At 57.8% G+C, this 26652-nt stretch overlaps 2 protein-coding genes and 1 long non-coding RNA gene across 18 annotated transcripts in view; 1 reads left to right on the top strand and 2 right to left on the bottom strand.

Moving 5' to 3' along the window:
• LOC102458195 (uncharacterized) overlaps window positions 1-5403 on the bottom strand; it is a 46294-nt gene extending 40891 nt beyond the window's left edge. Inside the window, exon 1 of one of the 4 annotated variants that reach the window (XR_016349741.1) lies at window positions 4906-5403. Coding sequence is in view for 2 of the 4 variants with exons in the window: in XM_089778901.1 (XP_089635027.1) it covers window positions 4906-5092 (187 nt within the window). In the remaining 2 variants the exon portion in view is untranslated. The remainder of the gene's footprint in view (window positions 1-4905) is intronic. The other 3 variants (XM_089778901.1, XM_089778902.1, XM_089778903.1) reach the window with 3 other exon arrangements.
• Window positions 5404-9872: 4469 nt separating this feature from the next.
• On the top strand, window positions 9873-22421 carry TRIM72 (tripartite motif containing 72). The gene is made up of 7 exons (XM_075929027.2): window positions 9873-10008; window positions 15800-16188; window positions 17715-17810; window positions 18760-18990; window positions 20001-20023; window positions 20573-20691; window positions 21850-22421. The coding sequence occupies exons 2-7, from the start codon at window positions 15814-15816 to the stop codon at window positions 22419-22421; spliced, it is 1416 nt and encodes a 471-aa protein (XP_075785142.1). The 5' UTR covers window positions 9873-10008; window positions 15800-15813.
• LOC149524398 (uncharacterized) lies at window positions 21788-24651 on the bottom strand. 13 transcript variants are annotated; one of them, XR_016349757.1, is made up of 5 exons: window positions 23982-24651; window positions 23813-23925; window positions 23609-23700; window positions 23133-23494; window positions 21788-22962 (listed from the first exon to the last, which is right to left on the bottom strand). It is a non-coding gene; the product is annotated as an uncharacterized LOC149524398 (long non-coding RNA). The 13 variants fall into 13 exon arrangements; XR_016349759.1 differs by having other exon boundaries at window positions 23813-23889; window positions 23947-24650; XR_016349749.1 differs by having other exon boundaries at window positions 23133-23267; window positions 23325-23494; window positions 23813-24649.
• Between the last annotated feature and the right edge of the window lie 2001 nt (window positions 24652-26652).

Genomic DNA, 26652 nt, shown 5'->3' with positions numbered 1-26652 from the left:
TTAAACATAGAATCACAGAACACGAGAATGGGACGGGACCTTGAGAGGTCATTAAGCCCCGTGCCCTGCCCTCACCGCAGCACCAAGCACAGTCTGACCATCTCTGAAGAGTGTCTGTCCAACCTGCCCTTAAGTATCTCCAGAGGTGGGGATTCCACACACCCCCAGGCAATTTATTCCAGTGTTTGACCACCCTGACAGGCAGGAAGTTTCTCCTAATGTCCAACCTAAACCTCCCTGGCTGCAATTTAAGACCATTGCTTCTTGTCCTAGCCTCAGAGGCCAATTTGTCTCCCTCCTCTTTGTAGCATCCTTTTAAATACTTGAAAATCGCTATCATGTCCCCCCTGTCTTCTCTTTTCTAAACTAAACAAGCCCAGTTCTTTCAATCTTCCCTCATAGGTCATGTTCTCTAGACCTTTCATCATTCTTGTTGCTCTTCTCTGGACCCTCTCCAATTTCTCCACATCTTTCTTGAAATGCGGTGCCCAGAACTGGACACAGTCCTCCAACTAAGGCCTAACCAGCGCAGAGTAGAGCAGAAGAATGACGTCTCGTGTCTTGCTCATAACACTCCTGTTAATACCTCCCAGAACCATGTTGCTTTTTTGCAACAGTCTCACACTGTTGACTCATATTTAGCTTGTGGTCCTCTATGACCCCTAAAGCCCTTTCTGCTGTACTCCTTCCTAGACAGCCGCTTCCCATTCTGTATGTGTGAAACGGAGTGTTCCTTCCTAAATGCAGGACTTTGCATTTGTCCTTATTAAACTTCATCCTTTTACCTTCTTAGACCATTTCTCCAGTTTGTCCAGAGCGTTTTGAATTATGACCCTACCCTCCAAAGCACTCGAAACTTTATTCATGAATTGAAGCTCTCCTGGGCCAGACAATGCCCTTCCTCAGCTGCGCACACACACTTGGGCTGTGTCTAGACTGGCCAGTTTTTCCAGAAAAGCAGCCACTTTTCCGCAAAAACTTGCCAGCTGTCTACACTGGCCACCTGAATTTCCGCAAAAGCACTGACTTCCTACTGTAAGAAATCAGTGCTTCTTGCGGAAATACTATTCTGCTCCCATTCGGGCAAAAGTCCCTTTTGCACAAAACTTTTGCACAAAAGGGCCAGTGTAGACAGCTGAGATTTGTTTTGCGCAAAAACGCCCCGATTGCAAAAATGGCGAACGGGGTTTTTTTGCGCAAAAGCGCGTCTAGATTGGCCACGGACGCTTTTCCACAAGAAGTGCTTTTGAGGAAAAGCGTCGGTGCCAATCTAGATGCTCTTTTCCGAAAATGCTTTTAACGGAAAACTTTTCTGTTAAAAGCATTTCCGGAAAATCATGCCAGTCTAGATGTAGCCTTGGTGTGGACCCTGGGTTACTTCAGTTGCCACAGTTCTGCCTTCTTCTGGGGTGGGGGTAGGGCAGCAGTTAAAGTGCTGGGGGACAAGTCCTAGGACAGAATCAGACACTGGAGGGACACCGGGGGAACACAGAGCTCTGCTCACAAAACCAGGCAGGGTCAGGCAGCCAGACAAGGAACTTTAAGGGGACACTTTCAGGAGCACAGAAAAAGAGCTCATGAGGGGAACCAGTTCCCTGTTGTACCCTCCGCCCCCATCTTTCAGCCCCAAACTGACTCCTCTGTCCCCACACCAACACTGTTTGGTGATTGCCCCTCTGTGTTCTCTGGTGCTGTTTACACGGGGGGCTGAGCAGGCCTCAGAAAACAGTCCCCGCTCCAGCATGCAGGGGAACATGCCAGCTGCTTGACATACCCACTGTGGTAGCCTAGCTCTTAGCGCTTAAGAGGAGTTAGATCTTGAACAAATGGACTCACAGATGGACGGACAGACAGACAGACAATCTACCTTTCTAAAATACAGACATATAGATTGAGTGTTGCTTGATTTTAGACAAACTGTTTCTATTAGCTGAAAAGTGTGACTCACCAAGGGTGTGTCTAGACTACATGCCTCCTTCGACGGAGGCATGTAGATTAGCCAGATCGGAAGAGGGAAATGAAGCCGCGATTAAAATAATCGCGGCTTCATTTAAATTTAAATGGCTGCCCCGATCAGCTGTTTGTCGGCAGATCGGGGCAGTCTGGACGCGACGCGCCGACAAAGAAGCCTTTCTTCATCGGCACAGGTAAGCCTCGTGAAACCAGGTTTACCTGTGCCGATGAAGAAAGGCTTCTTTGTCGGCGCATCGCGTTCAGACTGCCCCGATCTGCCGACAAACAGCTGATCGGCAGATCGGGGCAGCCATTTAAATTTAAATGAAGCCGCGATTATTTTAATCGCGGCTTCATTTCCCTCTTCCGATCTGGCTAATCTACATGCCTCCGTCGAAGGAGGCATGTAGTCTAGACACACCCCAACTTTTGAAAAAAAAATATGCATGCCTGGGGAACGAGTCATGTGTGTTTTGCTATTCTCAGGGCTTGTATTTTTCTGTAGCAGGGTTTCCGCCGCTTGTTGTTTTAAATCTCTAAACTGAGTGCTCAGTTACATCAGCTAGCTGATTGGCTGCCAGTGATTTCGTAAGAGGAAGAGCCTGACTGGATTTCAATGGAAGATTCTTACAAGCAAGAGGAGGGAAGATGTTTGCTTTTAGATTTGGTAACCAAAGACCCTGAAATGCAGGTGAACCCCACCAAAGCCTGTGGGAACACTAGAGTTACTTCTCACTGTGTTTCTGCAGGCCCTGGCCTGGTTAGATTGAATTTGTTTTCTTTCTGGGTGTGTAGAATTGGAGATAATGAAAGCAGATTATAAAACAGCCACATCGTGTTGTAAAAACAAAGCTAGTCCTTGTGTTTCTTTATCAGAAGATTTTACACAGTTGCCTGTGTGTCGTTACAGGCTTGCTTGGTGACAGGTGTCTTGAAATAAATAAACCCAAATTACTGAAACTGGTGTGATTTTGTTGTGTTATTTTGACACATAAAATATGCAGAATTTTGCAACATGTGAAAATATTGTGCACTGAATTTTTAACTTCTCCTGGCAGCACTGCCCCAGGAGTATCCTCTGCACCAGTCAACACCACACACCTAGTGTAACGCAGGCATGGAAAGGGAGTAGAGGGATGCAATACTCACAGGCTGTGTCTATACTGGTATGTTCTTGCGCGAAAACTTGCCGCCTGTCTACACTGGCCGCGCGTTCTTGAGCAAGTACACTGACGTTGTACTGTAGAAAATCAGGGCTCCTTGCGCGAGAACTCTGACACTCCCTCTCAGGAAGAAGCCCTTTTGCGCAAGAGCTCTTCCAGAAGAGGCCAGTGTAGACAGGCAACATGAATTTCTTACGCAAGAAGCCTCTCTGGTTAAAATGGCCATCAGAGCTTTCTTGCGCAAGAGAGCGTCCACACTGCCGTGGATGCTTTTGTGCAAAAGCACATCTCTTGTGCAAAAGCACGTGGCAGTGTAGACGCGCTCTTGTGGAAGAGTTGTTGCACAAGAAGCTGCCAGTGTGGACGTAGCCACAGTGACCACTGGGCAGGGAGTACAGGAGGCAGCTGTACTGCAGAGTGACCAGAGGGGCAGCTGCAGAAGCAGGAGATTGGCCAGCTGGAGATAGGACTCCACATGGCCAGCCACTGCTAAGTGGCCTCCCTGCCCAAAACAGTGGCCACCAGCCCTGCTGCAGACCCCCCCAGGAGCCCCTCTCAGGAGGAGAAGCTGGGAATTGTGGGCCCCCCCAGCTCCCCAAGAGAGGCTCCACCAAGGTGTGTCCAGGGAAGCGGCCTGGCCCCAGACCAGCTGTAGGCTAAGGGTAAGGTTGCCAGGTGTCCAGTGTTGAACCGGACAGTCCAGTATTTGAGCTTTCTGTTCCGGAAACACATTGAGAACTTAGAAATGTCGGGTATTTTCGAACCAAGGTGCAATGTAGATTGTGATGGAATGTTGAGTGTGTCCAGTAGTTTTGTTGAAACCATCTGGCAACCCGAGCTAAGGGAGGGAGGCAGCCAGAGACCAGGGCCTGCCCCAGACTGCCACCCCTCCAGACAGGCTGGAAGCTGGGAAGAGGGTATCTGGAGGCCAGGGCAGGCCCTCAGAGTGCTGCCTGCCCCCCTGAGCAGCTGCAGGGCGGGTGAGGGGCAGCTGGAGACCAGGGCTAACCCAGAGCACCATGCCCCCCTCAGACAAGCTGCAAGTCAGGGGGCAGGCCCTGGAGCACCATGCAGGATGGGGGGGAGGGGACAGCAGGAAGCTGGGAGCCTTCCCCTCTCTTCTGTGGAGCCTTCCCCCCTCGAACAAGCTGGAGGCCCAGCCCCGGCCCCCCAGGAGGAACAGCCCAGTGAGGATTGCAGCCCTGGTCCCCGAGGACAAGCCACCAGCCAGGGAGTGCAGCAGCATGACCCTCACAGGCAGCCCCATTTAAAATCCCCACCTGGACCCCCAGCCTTCAGCCTCTCCCCCTCCCCCACCCCAGCATGCGACCCCCTGCCCTGAACTCCCTGGCTGGAAGCAGAGTCAATGAACATGTGAGCGGGCTCTGCGCAGGGCAGGGGGGCAAAGAAGCCAGAGTCAGGCGCCGAACCTCAGCGGGAGGGAGATCTGCTGGCACCTGGGGCCTCCTGTCCCCCCCTCCCCAAATCTAAACTCCTGGCTCTGCTCCCCCCACTCATCACCTCGCCCTTCTGGTGCCTCCTCGTCGAGGGGAAAGTTCCTGGCTTAAGCCTCTCGATCTGACCCGTTCTCTGAAAACGGGGGGGGGGGGGGGGGGAGGCTGTCCAGGGACCCTCCGAGGTGGTTGCCGGGCAGGGTGGGGGGCTTGTGGCTTGCATCCAAGGGGTGCAGTTTAGCTCCGTGGCTCTCAGCCCCCCTCCCCCAAACACACACAGGCTGTGCCAGCGCATCAGCCCCCTGCTCCGCGTTCCTCTCTGGATCCCTCCTTACCAGCCACGAAGGGGAATTTCAGTGACTGGGCCCGAACTAGCGACTCCTCCGCTCCAAAGTCCTTCCAGGGGGAGCCGGGCACTGCTGGGCCCTCGCGTTCGGCTACGTAGGATCTCCCCTGCAACTGGAGTTCGGGCCCTTCGTTGCGGACCGGGTGCAGCCCCCGACCGCGGGGCCTGCGCGCCATGCTGCCGCCCCAGGCAGACGCCCCGCCGCAGCGGAGACCGAGTCAGACCCCGGCCCGGGAGCAGGAAGTCGCTGCTTTGCCAAGCGGGAGGAGGCAGGGCTCGAACCTCCCTCCCCGCGGGGCTGCGAGCGGCCACTTCACCCTGCTGCCCGGCGGCTGCTCTGTGCCGCTTGAGAACGGGTTTGCCCAGGGCGCGTGTCGGGCTCGGAGGCGTTTTCCCTCAGCCTGCGACACCCTGATCGCCCTGGGTGTATCCAGCCTCGGCCCGCTCGACGGCCCTTGGTGAGGCAGGCAGGGGAGTGGCTCTCACATCACCTTGGGGTAATTTCCCCTTCAAGAACTCCTGCCTTCTAAGTCTTCTTATCAGCTTCATTTAGCAAGGACACGCTAATTGGCCATTTCTTCCCCCTTCTTTTTTCCCTTTCTCCGCTCTGTGCTATCTATTTTAAAACCGGACCCCTTAGACTCCAGTCCTCTGAGGAAGTGGGTTGTGCCCACAGAAGCTCAGGAGCCTGTGTATATATTTGTGTTAGTTTCTAAAGGTGCTGCAAGACTATTGATTGTTTTTTAAGTTTTTCCAGTGACAGACTAACAGGGCTACCCCTGTGAAACAGGAGGTGAGCCACAGCCCGGCTGATTGAATTAGCACTGATGTCACACTTAGGCTATGTCTACACTACAGAGTTTTTCCAGAATACCAGAGGTCTCCCGGAAAAACTCCAGGGAACACGTCTGCTCTTCCGAATTTTTTTTCAGAAGAGCAGACGAGCTCTTTCGGAAGCCCTGTAAACTTTGATTCATGAGGAATAAGGGCTCTTCCAAAAGAGGACGTTTTTTGGAAATTTAGCCCCATGTACACACACATCCGAGCAGCAGCACTGACACGGGATCTCTTCAGGTTCAAAGAGAGTGCCGTTGTGGGCCCAGCTTCCTGGGATACCCCTTCCCAAATAGGAGCTAATCCCCCAAAGTATTAGGTAAATCACCTTTAACAATGAAAGGGGGACTGTGCACCCTGTTTCCCCCCCCCCCATGTTTACACTGGGTTTGATAGAAAATAAAAGTGGTACTTAAGTACTGTAGAAGCAGTCAGATTGAAGTGGTAATAAGTGAGAACAGGCAGAGCAAAGCAGGTTACAAATCAAAAGAAACAAAACTGCTTGGCTAATTCTTCACTGAAACCTCAGCACAAAGTCTTCAAACTCACCTTGAAATCTCCTTTCCAGCTGCCCCTCCAAACCAGGGCTGTCTCCCCACCCTGGGGTCTTCCGGCTCCTTCCCTCAAGTGCAGCCCAAACAAAAGACCAAGACCCCTGCTTTCCTGTTCTTTTTGTTAAGGGATTAAGGCCCCTCCCCACCAATCATGGCTCAGACTTAGGACAAGGAGATGGTCTAACACAGTGGTCTCCAACCTTTTTACACCCAAGATCACTGTTTAAGTCTCAGAACAGGTGAAGATCTACCGCCCCGCCCCTTCCTTGAAGCCCTGCCCTCTCTATTCTCCTGTCCATCACTTGCTATCCCCAGCCCTTATACACTGTTAAACAGTTTATTTTTAAATTATGCAATATATAAAATTAAAATCACATGTTTATAGGTATGAAATAAATGGTCTGTTTTTAATTCATACTATTTAAATGTCAAATGAAGCATTTACAATTATACATTTTGTTCTTTGCTATTTTATAAATCTAAAATCAAGTAGGGATAATTATATAGTTTTTCTTCCAATAACAAAGTCTCAGTGTGACACCTGTGACTGAACAGTATCTGCCAGTGTCTTGAAGTCTGGGTTGTAGTCTGAGATTGCTAGTCGTATACAGTCCATCAGATGGGCATCTGTGGTCCTGCGCTCAGCCTGGGAAGCTTGCTCCAGCACAGCTGGAGCTAGATGCAGCCTCCCTGGGCTGAGCGCAGGGCAGCCGGGCTGGAGGGAAGAGAAGTGGCTGCCCGGCCAGCTGGCCATGGCGCTCAGCCAGGGTGCACCAAGCTCCACCTGAGCAGGTGCAGAGGAGAAGCCGCTGATCAGCTGGAGCGCAGGGCAGCCTCTTTCACAATGCCTATCTCCTAGAGCTGGAAGGGACCTTGAAAGGTCATTGAGTTCAGTCCCCTGCCTTCACAGCAGGACCAAGCACTGTCCTTGACAGATTTTGCCCCAGATCCCTAAATATCTGCCTAAAGGATTGAGCTCACAACCCTGCGTTTAGTAAGCCAATGCTCAAATCACTAAGCTATTCCTCTCCCCTGCCTGCTACAAAACATTGTGTCTAACTTTACACACAGGAATGACAGGCACACTGAAGTAAGAGCAACAGAACCAGCAGGCCATGACATGCAGATTGAGGGGTTACACGAAATGATTTGCTCCAAACACCTTTGAATTATGTATATTTATATCTGGGGAGGGGAGGGGGCGTCTATCACACTAGTATCCTGCACTTCCATGGGCTCAGCCCACGGCTGCCGAGGAGAGTTCACTCAGTGAATGCCCAGTGTCCCAAGGCCAGGGTTTAAAAGGGGTGTCCTATGGGAACTGTGCATATCTAGTCACCCTAGACACTGGTAGCAGCAGATAGGGCCTCAAAGAAACCTGTAAAGCCTTCCTTAACAGACAGTCTAGGGCCCAGACCCCAAATCAGTAGGAGTTGGACACTTACATGCCTTTGGTAAACCCTGATTCAGGGTGTTAAATCTGCAGGTGAATAAGCAGCAAAAACAAACAAACAAACCAAAGGGAGTTTTTCTTCACTCAGCACAGAGTCAACCTGTGGAACTCCTTGCCAGAGGATGTGGTGAAGCCTAGAACTTTAACAGGGTTCAAAAAAGAGCTAGATAGATTCATGGGGGTTAGGTCCATCAATGGCTCTTAGCCAGGATGGATAGGAATGGTGTCCCTGGCCTCTGTTTCTCTGGAGGGTGGGAGACAGGGCAGGGATTACCTGTTGTGTTTTCTCCCTCTGGGGCATCTGGTATTGGCCACTGTCAGCAGACAGGACACTGGGCTAGATGGACCTTTGGTCTGACCCAGTCTGGCCCTTCTTAATGCTGTACAATGTTGCATCCAGGCCTCACCCTAGAGATGGCTGCATTTTGAGACTGGGTGAGCAATCTCTCACTATCCAGACAGGAAAGCACTGTGGTGACATTTATTAGGAGAATATTTATATTAGCAAACAGATTAACAAACCCTGTTTCGTGCTGTTGGAGGGTCAGATTGTCAGCCACTCCCAATGGGGAGTGATGGTCCGATGTGGAATCTGGGGGGAGAATCCAGAGACGATGCGGAAGGTGTATGAACTGGTCCTGAGCGGGACCAAGGCCTGCCGGCTGCAAGACAGTCACCAACACCAGGTGGAAGAGTTTTAGAGGAGCCTCTTAGAACGGCTGCACCCAGGGAGCTCCGGACTCCAGTCCTGGTCCTTCACCCCTCAGCAGGCTGCGCTAGAGCTCACACAGCCCCACCAGTCCCTCACCAAGCCCCCGCCCCAAGGCCTCACTTAGTCACGGAGACCCCTCCAAAGCTCCTGCTTCCACTTAGCACTGACCTCTAGGGAAAGAGGTGTGGCAGGGGGTGGGGCCTGGAAAGCGAGGAGGAGCAGGGGGTGAGGTCTGGGGGAAGAGGCAGAGCAGGGGGTGGAATCTGGGAGTAGATGCGGAGCAGGAGGTGGGGCCTGAGAGGAGAGGTGGAGCAGGGGGTGGAACCTGGAATGCGAGGAGGCGCAGGGGGTGAAGTCTGGGAGGAGAGTCAGAGCAGGGGGTGGGGCCTGGGGGAAGTGGTGGAGCAGGGGGTGGAGCCTGGGGGAAAGAGGCGGAGCAGGGGGTGGGGCCTGGGAGGAGAGGAGGAGAGGCCTGGGGGAAGAGGTGGAGCAGGAGGTGGGGCCTGGGGGAAGAGGCGGAGCAGGGGGTGGGGCCTGGGGGAAGAGGCGGAGCAGAGGGTGGGGCCTGGGAGGAGAGGCGGAGCAGGGGGTGGGGCCTGGGAGGAGAGGTGGAGCAGGGGGTGGGGCCTGGGGGAAGAGGCAGAGCAGGAGGTGGGGCCTGGGAGAAGAGGTGGAGCAGGGGGTGGGGCCTGGGAGGAGAGGCGGAGCAGGGGGTGGGGCCTGGGGGAAGAGGCGGAGCAGGAGGTGGGGCCTGGGAGGAGAGGCGGAGCAGGAGGTGGGGCCTGGGGGAAGAGGCGGAGCAGGAGGTGGGGCCTGGGGGAAGAGGCGGAGCAAGGGGTGAAAGCCTGGGGAAGAGGCAGGGCCCATGGGAAGAGGTGGAACGGGGGTGGTTCTAGAAGTTCGGAAGTGTCCAGATTTCTGAAGTTCGAAAGTTGAGCAACCCTGCAGCCAAAGATGGACGAGTCCAGGTGCCCCCAGCGCTCCACTGAAGCGCACCAAAGCAGCTGCCCCGACTCACCCTGGCTGCGAAATCCAGCTGCGGCACCTTGACCCTCCTCCCCCAATCACTCCAGGCTGCCAGAGCCGGAGGCAGGAGAGCCCCCGGCGTGCGGAACAGCAGGGCGGGTGCTCTGCGTTAGGGGGCTCCCGCAGCCCCTGGTTCCCAGGGGGAAGGGTGGCACTCCCAGACCCCGGTGTGCAGGGGAGAGAGTGGGACCCCGGGCTCCTGGAGGGGAATGCAGGGTGCTCCCCAAGCAGAGTGAGAGCCCCCTCTCTCTATGCCAACAGCTGCCTGAGCCATTTGCTGTCACCCTGCCCTCCCCCTCCTGCTCTGCAGACAAAAAATTGGCCGGTGTCCTGTCCTTCCCAGAACAGCCGCGCATTATTGATCTATATATAGAGGCGGGGAGGGGCGGTGGGCAGTCGCGCTGCGGCTGAGCCCATCCTAGCACAGTCAGCTGCTCCCTGGTGCCCGTCCGATCGCTGCGCCTCCTCGCCCTCCAGCCGGACACCGCTCCCCCGCTGTCTCCTCTGAGCTCAGTAAGACGCTGCTTGCTTTCTCTCCCCCGGAGCTATGGGGGTCTCACTTTGCTCCCAGGGCTCTATGCAGCCTGTAGTGACCGGGGTGCCAGGCTTAGAGGGCAGGGGGGAAACTCAAAGGGAGGCATCATCTTTCTAACGAGTGCAGGACCGGGAAAGGTCAGAGGGCCTGGCGGGGAGACGGGCTCGGATGCTTCCCTTTGGGGTAACCGGGAGCGAGCTGGACTGAATTCGCTCTCTCTGGGCAGGGACCAGAAACGCTCCGCAAGCCTCCTTCTGTGTCTGCCTGGCTGCGTCTCTGTGACCGGCCCCTGAGCTATCCCACGCCTGCCCCCAGAGCTCCTGCCTCTCTTCTCTCGTGCCTGTTGTTTTAACCCCTGGGCCCAGAGCTGGAGCTGAGGGACAGCTTGTCTGCGGGGAGAGCCTGTGGCAGGGAAAGCGGGGGTGGGCTGGAGAAGGGGGTGAGCTGGGGGGGCTGGTTTGGGTTAAAAAGTCGCTCTGGGCAGGAGCTAAAATGGTTCTTTGGCGTCTCTCTCTGTTTGTGGCTCTTCTGCCTCCCAGTCCACTCCCTTCCCCCTCCCAACCTTCAGCCGACATTCCCGCCCCATGGAGAAGCTGTCCCTGCCCCCTTTGGTGTCGGGGGGGGGGATGGCCTCGCCCATCGCTACCCATTAGGGATCCCTCCCTCCTGCTTCCGCCTCCTCCCAGCCCCCCCTACCGCTTATTCCCAACAGCGCTGTGGACAGGTGGGGGAGGCCACGGTGAGACCCGGCTGCTCACGCCCCTCGGGAAGCGGCTTTTCCTGATTCTCAGATGTGGCCTGGCACTGGCATTCAGCCCCGTCGGGAGAGGGGGGGGCGCCGTCTTGCAGGCCGCTCCCCTCCGGAGCAACGGCACAAGCTCCACAGAGCCCCCTGGCCAGAAGGGCCCTTAGCCCGACCCCCTGGATAGCACAGGCTGGAGATGCCCCAAATATAACCCCCCCACACACACCCACCCCGTGCCTCATCCTGAGCCTCTGCTAATGCCCCTCCCCCCCCAGCTCCCTACGCAGTGCACCACAAGGCAGCGGGACCCCTGCCAGGCCACCTTGGCAGCTCCAATGCAGCGCAGTGCAGCCGCACACGCAGCAGGGCACGGGGCCCCGTGCGACGCAGCTCGGCACGCCCCGAATTCACCACACGTGCAAGGCGAGGCAGCTGAGACAGTGGCCGGGAATCAAGTCCACGCTGCATGTCTGGCAGGCAACATAATTCCCTGCGACATCTCAGACGCTGAGGGCACCCCCAGGTCCCAGGCAATGCAGCCCCACAGAACCTACCGGGTCAGCAAAGGCCCATGGAGCCCAGTGTCCTGTCTGCCGACAGCAGCCAATGCCTGGTGCCCCAGAGGGAGGGAACAGAACCGGGAATCCTCGTGTATCCCCTCCCCTGTCGGCCATTCCCAAATGAATATAGTAAAATATATAAAAAATAAAATACATACAAATGTGAATCCCCAGCTCTCTCCTTCATTCGATCTCAGGGCACTCGACTAAGGGCGATTAGGATAATTTTATGGCTAGGGAAACTGAGGCACAGGGAAGTGACTTGCCGAGCGTCTTCACGCAGCACCGCTGGAAATAGCAGCGGGTCTCCTGCCTCCCAGTCCAGCCCTTTCGCCCCAGGCAGTACGCAGCCCCCACAGCAAAAGTGCCCTGCAGCAAAATGGCAGGGTAGCACCACAACTATAACACTGCCAAGCATTGTGCAGTGTGGCCTAGTGGCTAGCATGCTGGCCTGGGGCACAGCCAGGCCCAGGGCACAGGTGGACAATTTTGGTCCCAGGCCTGCGGGAGGATGGGGACAAATGACGTCCCTTGCCTCACTTTTCCCACCTGTAAAATGGGTCTAAGGCTGAGCTAGACTGAGCTAGACTGTCAAAAAGTCTAGATAAGAGCTAGGGGATTACGACTGTGGTGACCAACACAGAACCCTGGTTCTTAAATATTAGCAACCGGGGCACCTCTAATTGGATTTAAATTCTTTGATGACCCCCAAAATGGCTTCTCATTTTAAGCCCCACTCAGCCCCCACCTTCCCCCAATTGTCCACTCCTTCCATGTCCCTGCCCTGCCTCTTCCCCACCTCCTGCTGCCCACTCCCCCGAGCACCCCCATCCCCTCTCCCCTGCACACCGCAGAGGCAGGGGCGGGGTTGAGCAGCAGGGCCGGCAGCCCCAGACAGACTGGCAGGCCCCACGCTGAGGACCAGGGCTCTGGCACCCAAGATGCAGCTAAAGGCTCCATGATGCTGCTGGGCTGATCCTTTCCGGCCCCTGTTCTGAGGCAGGAGCATGTAAAACGTCAACACCCCCTCCACCCCGGCAGCCGTTCGTCCAACCTGTGCTTACAAGCAAGGGTGGGAACAGCCAGTGTCTCCCTGCGGAGTCAGAGCCTTTAGCTTCCCACTGCAGCTACAGGCGGCCAGCAGTGACAGTAAGTTCACATTTCATACAGGCGCTGTCCTATTGCAACCCGGGTCCCCGCCCGCCCTTTCAACAGCACCGCTTTTGCCCCAGCTCAGCCAGCCCGTGCCGGAGCTGCGTGCCATGGCACCCCCACTTTCACCTCCACCGACGGCAGAATCAGACCTGCCCCCCCCAGCGCTGCCACAAGGGGGCTAAGCCCCACCTGGCCATTGCAGCTGGAGCGTTCCCTGCAGGAGCGGCAGGGCGGGGCGGGCTGAGCCCAAAATAATCCCTTAACCCCTCCTTGCCCGGGGTGGGGTTTGGACACCCCGTCCCACTCCCAGGGCAGCATGTGGGGGGAGCACGAAGGGTCAGGGTTGCCGGGGGTCTGGTGTTGAACCGGACAGTCCCGTAGCTGAGCTTCTGTTCGGGAAACACACTGAGAAACTAGAAATGAGACAACAGAAAGGCCCAGGATTTCCTAACTCAGATGGGCTGTAGACTGGGATGGAATGTCAAGTGTGTCTGGTATTTTTGTTGAAACCATCTGGGAACCCTACGAAGGGCCGTGTGCCCTCTGAATACGCTGGGGCAGGGGCCAGGGGCCAGGGGCCAGCAGCCGGCAAACGGTTCATCCAAACACCCTGGTGTCTGGCCCAGGCAGAGCCGGCCCAAGGTACGGGCCAGCCGAGCTATTGCCGTGGGTGCCCCATTGTAGGGGGCACCGCGCGGGACTGCTGGGCCAGGCAGGGGCGGCACCATGCATGCTCTGTGTGCCCGGGGGTGGGACCACGCATGCTCCTGAGGCCCGGGGCGTGCAAATGGGTCAGGCCGGCCCTGGGCCCATGCTGCGGGTATTCACCTGTACTCACCGCCCCTGGACTAGGATTGGCACGGGAGGAGTCATGTGGGGGGGGGGAGGTCACATGACTGGTGCCCCCCTTGCGTCCCACCCCCCCAGCAGTGGCCACCGCACGCTCCCACGTGGCCGACAAAGCCGACGATACGACGTGTGCCCCCCCCCCCCCGGCCTCTCACCGCAGCCAAACGCTGCACAACCGAGGCAGGGCCGGGATGGGGAATTCACCGTGGGCCCCACTAGCCCCCTGGCCACGTCCTGCCATGCCCGGCCCATGGCAGCGGAGGGAGCAGAACGGGAGCCGTATTTCATAGAATCATAGAATCATAGAATAATAGGACTGGAAGGGACCTCGAGAGGTCATCGAGTCCAGCCCCCCGCCCTCAAGGCAGGACCAAGCTCCGTCTACACCATCCCTGACAGATGTCTATCTAACCTGTTCTTAAATATCTCCAGAGAGGGAGATTCCACCACCTCCCTTGGCAATTTATTCCAATATTTGACCACCCTGACAGTTAGGAATTTTTTCCTAATGTCCAATCTAAACCTCCCCTGCTGCACTTTAAGCCCATTACTCCTTGTCCTGTCCTCAGAAACCAAGAGGAACAAATTTTCGCCTTCCTCCTTGTGACACCCTTTTAGATATTTGAAAACCGCTATCATGTCCCCCCTTAATCTTCTTTTTTCCAAACTAAACAAGCCCAGTTCATGAAGCCTGGCTTCATAGGTCATGTTCTCTAAACCTTTAATCATTCTTGTCGCTCTTCTCTGTACCCTTTCCAATTTCTCCACATCTTTCTTGAAATGTGGCGCCCAGAACTGGACACAGTACTCCAGCTGAGGCCTAACTAGTGCAGAGTAGAGCGGCAGAATGACTTCACGAGTTTTGCTTACAACACACCTGTTGATACAACCTAGAATCATATTTGCTTTTTTTGCAACAGCATCACACTGTTGACTCATATTCAACTTGTGGTCCACTATGACCCCTAGATCCCTTTCCGCCATGCTCCTTCCTAGACAGTCGCTTCCCATCTTGTATGTATGGAACTGATTGTTCCTTCCTAAGTGGAGCACTCTGCATTTCTCCTTATTAAACCTCATCCTGTTTACCTCTGACCATTTCTCTAACTTGCTAAGGTCATTTTGAATTATGTCCCTATCCTCCAAAGAAGTTGCAACCCCACCCAGTTTGGTATCATCTGCAAACTTAATAAGAGTACTCTCTATCCCAATATCTACATCATTGATGAAGATATTGAATAGTACGGGTCCCAAAACAGACCCTTGAGGAACTCCACTTGTTATCCCTTTCCAGCAGGATTTAGAACCGTTAACAACAACTCTCTGACTACGGTTATCCAGCCAATTATGCACCCACCTTATCGTGGCCCTATCTAAGTTATATTTGCCTAGTTTATCAATAAGAATATCATGCGAGACCGTATCAAATGCCTTACTAAAGTCTAGGTATATGACATCCACCGCTTCTCCCTTATCCACAAGGCTCGTTATCTTTTCAAAGAAAGCTATCAGATTAGTTTGGCATGACTTGTTCTTCACAAACCCATGCTGGCTATTCCCTATCACTTTATTACTTTCCAAGTGTTTGCATACGATTTCCTTAATTACCTGCTCCATTATCTTCCCTGGGACAGACGTTAAACTGACCGGTCTATAATTTCCTGGGTTGTTCTTATTCCCCTTTTTATAGATGGGCACAATATTTGCCCTTTTCCAGTCTTCTGGAATCTCCCCTGTCTGCCATGATTTTTCAAAGATCATAGCTAAAGGCTCAGATACCTCCTCTATCAGCTCCTTGAGTATCCTGGGATGCATTTCATCAGGACCTGGTGACTTGCTGACATCTAACTTTCCTAAGTGATTTTTAACTTGTTCTTTGTGTATCCTATCTTCTAAACTTACCCTCTCTCTGCTTGTATTCACTACGTTAGGCACACCTCCAGACTTCTCGGTGAAGACCGAAACAAAGAAGTCATTGAGCATCTCCGCCATTTCCAAGTTCCCTGTTACTGCTTCTCCCTCCTCGCTAAGCAGTGGGCCTACCCTGTCCTTGGTCTTCCTCTTGCTTTTAATGTATTTATAAAAGGTCTTCTTGTTTCCCTTTATGCCTGTAGCTAGTTTGCCAGGAACGGTGCCATTCCCAGCAAGGCCTGTGGGGGAGGGGATGGAAAACAGCGGAGGGGCAGCCTCCAGGCAGGGGCAGAGATCTGGAGGGGGCGCTCGGCTCCCATTACCGTGTCTGCTCCAACCAGCTATTTATAGGCGTGTGTCACCTCCCCGCCATGCTGGGCTAACATTCCTCCATTCCTCAGGCTGCAGGGGCCGGTGGGGGCGGGGGGCGGGGGAACTGGCTGATTGATCCCAGCCAAGGGCTGGATCCGGGACCAGGACCGTTCCTGGCGCCGGGCTCTGGGCTGGCGGCTGAACGGGGCCCACGAGTCGCTCTGTCGCCCCCGCCAGCGCCCGGCCCCGGCATGTCGACCTCCAAGCAGCGCCTGATGCAGGGCATGCACCAGGACCTGAGCTGCCCCAGCTGCCTGAAGCTGTTCAAGGCGCCGGTGACGGCGGAGTGCGGCCACACCTTCTGCCTGGAGTGCCTGTCCCAGGCCACCGCCTGCCCCACCTGCCAGGCCCCGGCCAAGGTGGAGCAGCTGCGCATCAACCAGCAGATGGAGCACCTGGTGCAGTGCTTCCAGCAGGTGCCTCACGACCACTGCGAGGAGCACATGGACCCGCTGAGCGTGTACTGCGAGCAGGACCGGCAGGTCATCTGCGGCGTGTGCGCCTCCCTCGGCAAGCACAAGGGTCACAACATCATCACGGCCACCGAGGCCCACCAGCGCATGAAGGTGACGGCCGGGGGGCCCAGCTAGCCCGGGGCCTGGCCCAGCACAGGGGATTAGGGGCTGCCACCCAGGGCCGGCGTAACACCAGGGCTTCAGGGCCCCGGCCTTAGGGGGCCCCACAAAAGGATCTCCGGGACGCCACAAGTCCAGATCCTTCTGCAGGGCCCCATAGCTCAGGGCTGCAGCTGCTAAAGTCCCTGCGTGTTGCCCGGCCCTGCCTGGCTGGGGTGGGGGAGGAGGCGGCGCCATGAGCCACAGAAGCAGGAGCACGAGGGAAGCTCCGGACCTGGCCTGTAGGCACCCCCCTCTCCCCGCCTCGGTGTGATTCCCGGCCAACGGGAGCTGCGGGGGGCGCCTGGAGGGGAGCGCAGGGCCGCACGGCCCACGCCGAGCTCTCTGCTCCCCCCACTGTGAAAGGGGAGCTGCCCTGGGAAAGCGCCCCACCCCCCTGCCCCAGCCCTGAGCCCCTCCAGCATCTTAAATCCCCCCCCACCCCTGCCCCCCTCCCAAACCTCCTGTCCTGAGCCCCCTCCTGCACTCCAAACCCCTTGGCCCCAGGCTGAGCCCCACCCCAGAGCCTGCCCCCACGATGGGAGCCCTCACCCCATCCCGCACCTAATGCTCCTGCCTCCACCCGCAGCCCCCTCCCTCCCGCCCACATTTTGGGGGCCCACAAAATCTAATAGCCCCAAGTCCCCAGAACAGTTAATCTGCTCCTGCAGCCTCCAGATCAGACGCATGGGCCCATCTACCCCGGTATCCCGCCCCCTCCCTGCCACCATGGATCAGATCCATGGGCCCATCTACCCCAGTATCCCGCCCCCTCCCTGCCACCCTGGATCAGACCCATGGGCCCATCTACCCCAGTATCTGTCCCTCCATGACACCCCAGATCAGATCCATGGGCCAATCTACCCCGGTATCTGTCCCTCCCTGATGCCCCGGATCAGACCCATGGGCCCATCTACCCCGGTATCCCGTCTCCTTCCCGCCACCCTGGATCAGACCCATGTGCCAATCTACCCTGGTATCTGTCCCTCCCTGACACCCCGGATCAGACCCATGGGCCCATCTACCCCGGTATCCCGCCTCCTCCCTGCCACCACGGATCAGATCCATGGGCCAATCTACCCCAGTATCTGTCCCTCCATGACACCCCAGATCAGATCCATGGGCCAATCTACCCCGGTATCTGTCCCTCCCTGATGCCCCGGATCAGACCCATGGGCCCATCTACCCCGGTATCCCGCCTCCTCCCTGCCACCACGGATCAGATCCATGGGCCAATCTACCCCAGTATCCCGCACCCTCCCTGACATCCCAGATCAGACCCATGGGCCCATCTACCCTGGTATCCCGCCTCCTTCCTGCCACCCTGGATTAGACCCATGTGCCAATCTACCCTGGTATCCCACCCCCTCCCTGCCACCCTGGATCAGACCCACGGGCCCATCTACCCTGGTATCCCGCCCCCTCCCTGCCACCCCGGATTAGACCCATATGTTCAACTTTTTCTCTTGCTCTCACAGAAACAACTTCCCCAGCAGCAAGTCCAACTGCAGGAGGCGCAAGTGCGCAAGGAGAAAACCATCGCACTGCTGAACAGACAGATAGCCGAGGTGGAGGTGAGAGAACAGGGGCCCGGCATGTGCTGTGCACCCCCGTTACGGGAGAGTCCATGTGCCAGGGGATCTGTGGTGCCTTTGAAACGGTGGCTGATTGCCCTGTTAGTTCAAAGGGATCCCACTCGTCTGTCTGCCAGCACCCAGGAGTTACATGCTCCTCTCCTTTCTGTGGGTACTCCCAATAGTTAGGTCCTCACTAGAGACCCTACAATAACACAGCAATGTGCGCAACCCCAGTGCCCTGAGAGACCCTACAATAACAGAGCAGTGCTGCTCCTGAGAGACCCTACAATAACAGAGCAGTGCTGCTCCTGAGAGACCCTACAATAACAGAGCAGTGCTGCTCCTGAGAGACCTTACAATAACAGAGCAACGTGTGCAACCCCAATGCCCCAAGAGACCCTACAATAACAGAGCAGTGCTGCTCCTGAGAGACCCTACAATAATGGAGCAGTGAGTGCAACCTCAGTGCCCCAGAGGGCCTCTATAACAAAGCAATGTGTGTGAGCCTAGTGCCTCTGAGAGTGACCCTACAACAACAAAGCGGTGTGTGCAATAAGACCCTACAATAATAAAACATTATGCACAACCCCAGTGTCCATGCGCAATTCACAACAACAAAATGCATGCAGCTCTAGCCATGTCAAGAGACCCTACAATAACAAAGTAGTATGTGCACTGCTGTGAGACCCTACAATAACAAACCATGTATAGCCCTAGCAATGTCAGGAAACCCTATAATAAGAAGGCAACCTATTCCTCCTCCATGTGCATGCAGGCAAAGGCAGGGAAGGGGGTACTGGGGGCTCCCTCCACCCCAAGGGATGGGGGCAGATTGGGGAAGGAAGCTGCTACTGGGGGTAATTACTGGGGGGGGGTCTACCCCAGGGGGATGGGGTAATTGGGGGAGGAGGTGGCAAGGCAGTGACCATGCCCCCCCCGTGGGCAGGACACGGTGGCGCGGTTCAAGCAGCAGGTGGCGGAGCAGCTGGGGGTGATGCGGGCCTACCTGGGGGCGCTGGAGACCTCGCTGGGCAAGGAGGCGGAGCGGGTGCAGAAGCAGGCCACGGCCGTGCTGCAAGACGAGCGCAAGACCATGGGCCATTACCTAGAGCAGCTCAAGCAGATGGAGGCCGTGCTGGGCGAGGTGCAGGAGGAGAGCCAGACCGAGTTCTTGAGGGTGAGGAGAGACCTGCCCCCACCCCCTGCCCCACCGCAGCCTGCTGCCTGCCTGCCCCCTGCCTCCGTCTGGGACCCTGAGTCTGTCTGGGACCCCCGCCTGCTGTCTCTGGGACTCCATTCCTGCATGGCTCTGTCTGTCTGGGACCCCCCCCCCCCCGTCTGTGTGTCTGTCTGGGACCCCGCCCCCTGTGTCTGTCTGGGGCCCCGCCCCCTGTGTCTGTGTGTCTGTCTGGGACCCCCCCCCCCCGTGTCTGTCTGGGACCCTGCCCCCTGTGTCTGTGTGTCTGTCTGGGACCCCCCCCCCCGTGTCTGTCTGGGACCCTGCCCCCTGTGTCTGTGTGTCTGTCTGGGGCCCCACCCCTGAGTCTGTGTGTCTGTCTGGGGCCCCACCCCCTGTGTCTGTCTGGGACCCCGCCCCCTGTGTCTGTCTGGGGCCCCGCCCCCTGTGTCTGTCTGGGGCCCCGCCCCCTGTGTCTGTGTGTCTGTCTGGGACCCCCCCCCCCCCGTGTCTGTCTGGGACCCTGCCCCCTGTGTCTGTGTGTCTGTCTGGGGCCCCGCCCCTGAGTCTGTGTGTCTGTCTGGGGCCCCACCCCTGAGTCTGTGTGTCTGTCTGGGGCCCCACCCCTGAGTCTGTGTGTCTGTCTGGGGCCCCGCCCCCTGTGTCTGTCTGGGGCCCCGCCCCCTGTGTCTGTGTGTCTGTCTGGGGCCCCACCCCCTGTGTCTGTCTGGGGCCCCGCCCCTGTGTCTGTGTGTCTGTCTGGGACCCTGCCCCCTGTGTCTGTGTGTCTGTCTGGGACCCCACCCCTGAGTCTGTGTGTCTGTCTGGGGCCCCACCCCCTGTGTCTGTCTGGGGCCCCGCCCCTGTGTCTGTGTATCTGTCTGGGACCCTGCCCCTGAGTCTGTGTGTTCCTGGGTTAGGGTGGGGGGATGGGATCTGAGTGTGGGGTTGGGAATGGGGGGATGCTATGGGCCAGGCACTAATCATCATTCTCGTCTTCCTCCCCACAGAAATACTGCCTGGTGGCCAGCCGGTGAGCGCTCCCATTGCCCCCCCCATCTGCTCCCCCGCAGTCCTGCCCCCCTTCCACCCCACGGGGCAGGGGACATGGGACCAGAACAGCCCTCCTGGGTGGCCGAGTCCAGTCTCTGCTCTTGCAGGAGGCCTCCAATCCCCTCAGCCCAGACGGAAAAGGGTCAGGCTCCAGCCAGTCGCACACGCACTGTTTTCACCACCTTCCCTTTGCGCACTACCTCATCCCCACCCCCCATTTTTAGCTTCAGTTCACAAATAGGGAAACTGAGGCCTGGAGAGATTCAGTGACATGTGCGGGAGGGGAGGTTGTGGCGGCGCTAGGAATTGAATCCCAGTGTCCTGAGGTCCAGGCCAGTGTCTTAACCATGAGCCCAGCCTGTTGCACGAGGCCTGAGTGCCTCTCTCGTTGTGTGCACCACCCAGCCCTGCGCACAACCTCCCCTTGCACAAGAGCCGTGCACACTCCCGCCAGATGCCTGGCTCCAGGAATTGACTCACAGTCTTAACCTCCCCCGTCGCTCCTCCGACTGCTCTCCCTTCCCTGCAGGCTGCAGAAGATCCTGGGAGAGTCCCCACCCGTCGCCCGCATGGACATTCAGCTGCCGATCATCACGGATGACTTCAAGTTCCAGGTGTGGAGGAAGATGCTCCACGCACTGATGCCAGGTAGGGCGTGTGCTGGAGATGGCTCAGCAGGGGGCGCTCTCCCCTGGCAGGCAGGGCTGGGCCCAATACCTCAGAGCAGCAGTGTGGGACTCTGTGCTGCAGGGAGCAGGAGGGAGCCCAGCAGGGGGCGCTGTGCTGAGGGGAGCAGGTGGGAGCTCAGCAGGGGGCGCTGTGCTGCAGCTGACAGTGGGGGGGCTCAGCAGGGGGCGCTGTGCTGCAGGGAGCAGGCCGGGGCTCAGCAGGGGGCGCTGTGCTGCAGGGAGCAGGCAGGGGCCCAGCAGGGGGCGCTGTGCTGCAGGGAGCAGGCAGGGGCCCAGCAGGGGGCGCTGTGCTGCAGGGAGCAGGCGGGGGCTCAGCAGGGGGCGCTGTGCTGCAGGGAGCAGGCAGGGGCCCAGCAGGGGGCGCTGTGCTGCAGGGAGCAGGCGGGGGCTCAGCAGGGGGCGCTGTGCTGCAGGGAGCAGGCGGGGGCTCAGCAGGGGGCGCTGTCCCCTGGCAGGCAGGGCTGGCCCCAGTACCCCAGCGCAGCACTAGGGGGCGCTGTGCTGCATGTCATGCTGCATTCATGCTACAGCTTTGGCGGTTCGTGGGTTTTAAGCCCCTGGTCTTTTCCCAAGGGTCACAGTGTCCTGGCCAAATCCCAGCTGTGGGGACTCCAGTCTGGTCTCTACCTTCTACCTTCACTCTCAGTGCGGGGTTGCAGTACAGCCACTAAACAACCCCGCGCCCCCGTCACCGGCGGCTGCATCTCAGGGCCAGGCGCGGGATCCCTGTATAAACAGCCCCCGGGCTCCCCCCCAGAGGTGGCTGCATCTCAGCCTTGGGCGAGGGATCCCGGGATATATCCAAGGAGATTCTCTGTTCTCCTTTGCCCAGCACAGCAATCGTGCCTGGGGCTAAACAGACCCTGAGTGGAGCCATCAGCTCAAAAGGCCCGTGGCAGAGCTGGGGCAAGTCCTGGGCCCTGCTCTGTTCACTAGGCCCCAGCGGGCTGGGCACCCCCTCCCCCATCTGAGATCCCCGCCTCCCTTGAAGGCGACACGTGGGGAAGAAGAATGAGGGAAACCGGGGTGATGGGAGGTGGCAGCTAGCGCGGGGGAGGCACTGGGGCCGGATGTAGGCTCACGGCTCCACCCTCTTCCCCCCCGCCCCTCCGGCCAGCCCTGGAGAACCTGACCTTCGACCCGGACACGGCCCACCCCAACCTGCTGGTGTCGGAGGAGGGCAAGCGGGTGGAGTGCGTGGAGCAGAAGCAGCCGGTGAGCACGGACGACCCGGGCCGCTTCGACAAGTCCAACTGCCTGGTGAGCCGCCAGAGCTTCTCCGCCGGCGAGCACTACTGGGAGGTGACGGTGGGCGACAAGCCGCGCTGGGGGCTGGGCGTCATCTCGGCCGAGGCGGGGCGCAAGGGCCGGCTCCAGGCCCTGCCCTCCAACGGCTTCTGGCTGCTGGGCTGCAAGGAAGGCAAGAACTACGAGGCCCACGTGGAGCACAAGGAGCCGCGGGCCCTGCGGGTGGAGGCCAAGCCCAGCCGGGTGGGGGTGTACCTCAGCTTCGAGGACGGGGTGCTGGGCTTCTACGACGCCAGCGACGAGGACAGCCTGACGCAGCTCTTCGCCTTCCACACGCGCTTCACCACCACCCTCTACCCCTTCTTCGACGTCTGCTGGCACGACAAGGGCAAGAACAGCCAGCCGCTGGTCCTCTACGTGCCGGAGCCGGAGGCCTCCTAACGGCCCTGTGCAGCCACGTCCAGCCACGCCCCCCGGAGCCGCCAGTGCCAGATCCATGTTGCCAAAGGGCCTGTCGCCACGCCCAGCCACGCTCTCCGCTGCCAAATGTGCCACGGCCGTGCCCAGCCTAGACCCGAGATGCCAGAGTGGGAGGTGCCACAACCACGCCCCACGTCACCAGAGGAACCACGATCGCGTCCAGCCACCCCTCGGTCACCAGCTCGCCCCGTGTCAAATGAGGTGTCCTGGCTGTGGCCAGCCATGTCCAAATGAGCTAGGAGCTTTCCCAGTTTTGTCACCAGGGCTCACCCACTCGCAGCCACAGCCCAGAGAAACCTGAGCTGTGCCCTGCCGCCCCGCGCCACGCCTGACCTCCCCACGGCCCTGAGAAACCTGAGCCGTGCCCTGCCACCCCGCGCCACGCCTGACCTCCCCACGGCCGAGAGAAACCTGAGCCATGCCCTGCCACCCGCGCCACGCCTGACCTCCCCACGGCCGAGAGAAACCTGAGCCATGCCCTGCCACCCGTGCCACGCCTGACCTCCCCATGGCCCTGAGAAACCTGAGCTGTGCCCTGCCGCCCACGCCACGCCTGACCTCCCCACGGCCTTGAGAAACCTGAGCCGTGCCCTGCCGCCCCGCGCCACGCCTGACCTCCCCACGGCCCTGAGAAACCTGAGCTGTGCCCTGCCACCCCGCGCCACGCCTGACCTCCCCACGGCCGAGAGAATCCTGAGCCATGCCCTGCCACCCCGCGCCACGCCTGAGCTCCCCACGGCCCTGAGAAACCTGAGCTGTGCCCTGCCACCCCGCGCCACGCCTGACCTCCCCACGGCCGAGAGAAACCTGAGCTGTGCCCTGCCGCCCCGCGCCACGCCTGAGCTCCCCACGGCCCTGAGAAACCTGAGCTGTGCCCTGCCGCCCCGCGCCACGCCTGACCTCCCCACGGCCCAGAGAAACCTGAGCCGTGCCCTGCCGCCCCGCGCCACGCCTGACCTCCCCACGGCCGAGAGAAACCTGAGCCATGCCCTGCCACCCGTGCCACACCTGAGCTCCCCACGGCCCTGAGAAACCTTAGCTGTGCCCTGCCGCCCCGCGCCACGCCTGACCTCCCCACGGACCTGAGAAACCTTAGCTGTGCCCTGCCGCCCCGCGCCACGCCTGACCTCCCCATGGACCTGAGAAACCTGAGCCATGCCCTGCCACCCGTGCCACACCTGACCTCCCCACGGACCTGAGAAACCTTAGCTGTGCCCTGCCGCCCCGCGCCACGCCTGACCTCCCCATGGACCTGAGAAACCTGAGCCATGCCCTGCCACCCGTGCCACGCCTGAACTCCCCACATCCCTGAGAAACCTGAGCTGTGCCCTGCCGCCCACGCCATGCCTGACCTCCCCACGGCCGAGAGAAACCTGAGCCGTGCCCTGCCACTCGTGCCACACCTGACCTCCCCACGGACCTGAGAAACCTGAGCCATGCCCTGCCACCCCGCGCCACGCCTGACCTCCCCACGGCCTTGAGAAACCTGAGCCATGCCCTGCCACCCGTGCCACACCTGACCTCCCCACGGCCCTGAGAAACCTTATCTGTGCCCTGCCACCCCACGCCATGCTTGAGCTCCCCATTGCCCTGGCCCACGTCACTGGGCGGTCTGTCACTCGGTGCTGTAACCACTGCTCTCCACAGCCTCCGTCTCCAGAAGCCCCGTGTCTGGGCCTGGCCACGCTCCCGTCACCGTGCTCCACCGTGCCCCCCTCACCACAGGCTCAGGTTTCTGTCTGTCACTAGAGCAGGAAGCTGCCCGCAGATCTCAAAGCGCCAGACTGTACCAAATGCCATGATGGCTTCTTCGGAGACTGCAGGGCCCAGCTCCAAATTCACTGAGACGGGCAGTGGCCAGGGTTCCCTGTAAGCTGAGCGCTTGGGCAGCCATCCAGGAGAGATTCCAATGGCGCCCATCTAATTAGCAGAGCGCCCACAGCCGGCAGTGTATGTTTCTCCTGATGGTGCACACCCCCACATGCCTCGGTGCACAACACAAAATTTATTCCACGCACGGCTGGGAAAAAATAGAGGGGACATTGGCAGTGACCTGACGTGGTTCCAAGCCTCCTGGATCTGTACAGCCATGGCCAGGGTCTGAGCATGTTCGCATCCATCCCGAGATGGTCTCCAATAAAATATGGTCATGGCCACTGTGTCTCCTGTGTGCACATGCGCGTCTGGGGTTCTGTCTGCCAGATGGTCCCCGGTCAATCCGTCAGGGATCAGGTCTGTGTGTATATGGGCCAGGACACCCCAGGGACTGAGCAAAGGGCCAGCAGTCATGGATTTATCCCTCTGGCACACACCCATGCGAGTACAGTACCGCAGACTCGTCGTTGCTTCTTATGGGAACAGGTTGAGGTTGCAACCAAGAGCAGGGTCCCTGTTTTGCCATGTGCCTCATACACCTGATGAGATCAGGGCCCCCTTGTGCTGGGCACTTCACAGACCCCAGCCAAGATCCGAGACCCGCTGTGACAGGCGCAAGATCTGGGCCCCTACTGGGTCGGGCGTGGCACAGAATCACAGTAAGAATCAGCCCCTGCCTTGAAGAGTTCACAGAGAGAACAGATGAATGGGTGGGAGGGGAAAAAGAGAATAATACTCAGGGATCGTCACCCACAGCTGAGTCAGGTGGGGAAGGACGCTGGTCTACACGGGTCTATGGGCAGCAGGCAGATGTACATGAAAATGGGGGGGGCAATTTTTTAACTTTGCCAAAGTACAGGTCAGAGTTCATCTGAAAATCTAATGAACTACATTTTCCTACTGGATAAGCATCAGAGCCAGTTTGGGGCTGGAATATAATTTGGCTCAACCCACTGTCACTGAGTTCTGGGAGTGCTGGCTTTCTGATTTTAAAGTGAGGTGCTTCTCAGATCTCCATTGGCCTCGGTCAGTATGTCCCAAGTGAGGACACTGGATTATTCATAACCAACCAACCAGTCTATTGACTCGCCACGAACCACCCAGATCAACAACCAACAGTTCTCAGTTCTTCAGCATCTCTAACACACCTGCCTCTCTTAAAAATAATTCCCCAAGGAGTAAAGTTATGTCTCACTACACCCTAAGGAGTTCTGGTCCCTGATGGTGCTTATGTCGGCTTTGAAAGGGACTTGTGTAAAGATTCAAAAGCAGCTGCTTAAAGATTTCCTGTGAGGTTCCCTTAGCTCAACTGACTTGCAACACAAACACACACATGCCTCCGAGAGGCAGGGGCTACCTAGCACCTTCTACACTACGGGCAAGGTCAACTTCACAACAACACGCAGGGGTGTGGAGTTTTCACACCCAGCCTGACTTGGCAGGATCACCTGAACTTTGGCGTGTAGACAAAAAAAAGTCTCTGAAATGCAACCTCACCGCTTCCTCTCACTGCTGCTCAACCTGGGACATGGGAGCCTGTCCCTGTTGCAGCAGCTTCTTGGGTGGAGTCAGCAAACGCTGATGTTTTAGGCCTGGTTTCAGGGTTGGGTGGAGGAAGGAATTCCTTTCCGTTTGGCTATTGCTGTGCAGAATTTGAACCGCTCAGTCCCTACCATGTCCGGTAGACGGCACCAGTGGCTAATAAATTCCTGTGCTCCTTTTCTTAGCAAAGGCACTTTTTTTTGGTCTCAGAGGGATAGCTGTGTTAGTCTGCAACTTTAAAAACAAATGAGCAGTCCTGTGGCATCTTAGAGACTAACAAAAATATACGTCTAGTATCATGAGCTTTCCTGGGCAAAACCCACTTCCTCAGCTGAGTTGGAGAGGAATAAGAGAAACCATGTTATTTATAACAGCGGGGGAAGGGGAAGTACCTGTCAATTGCAGGGTCAGTGCTAACGAGGATAATCAAGTGGGCCAGAAGTATCCACACTTAGCTTTTGATGCAACTACGAGGTGTTAAAGACAGGAGAAGCTGGCTTTATAATGCGACATAGGCTGTGTCTACACGGGTGCGATCTTGCTCCAGAAGTATGCAAATGAGGCTAAGCGTGGAATATCAGCCCGCCAAAGAGCCACACGGCGCTAGGGGCTCGCACGTTGGACACCCCGGCTCTAGGCCTCGGGGCGGTGCCGGGGTAGCAGAGCTCACACACAATGTAACAAGGCGAACACAATCGCCCAGGGGCAGCGGGTGAAGGTTGGGCCCCTTCTTTCCAGGACCCGCCCCCTATAGCTCCAGCCCCACCCCTTCTGC

Source organism: Pelodiscus sinensis, chromosome 5 (assembly GCF_052426305.1).
Source record: "Pelodiscus sinensis isolate ZL-2025 chromosome 5, ASM5242630v1, whole genome shotgun sequence".
In the NCBI taxonomy this organism is placed as follows: Eukaryota; Metazoa; Chordata; order Testudines; family Trionychidae; genus Pelodiscus; species Pelodiscus sinensis.
The sequence above is the reverse complement of the archived record's forward strand: the minus strand, read 5'-3'. Positions and strand labels throughout refer to the sequence as shown.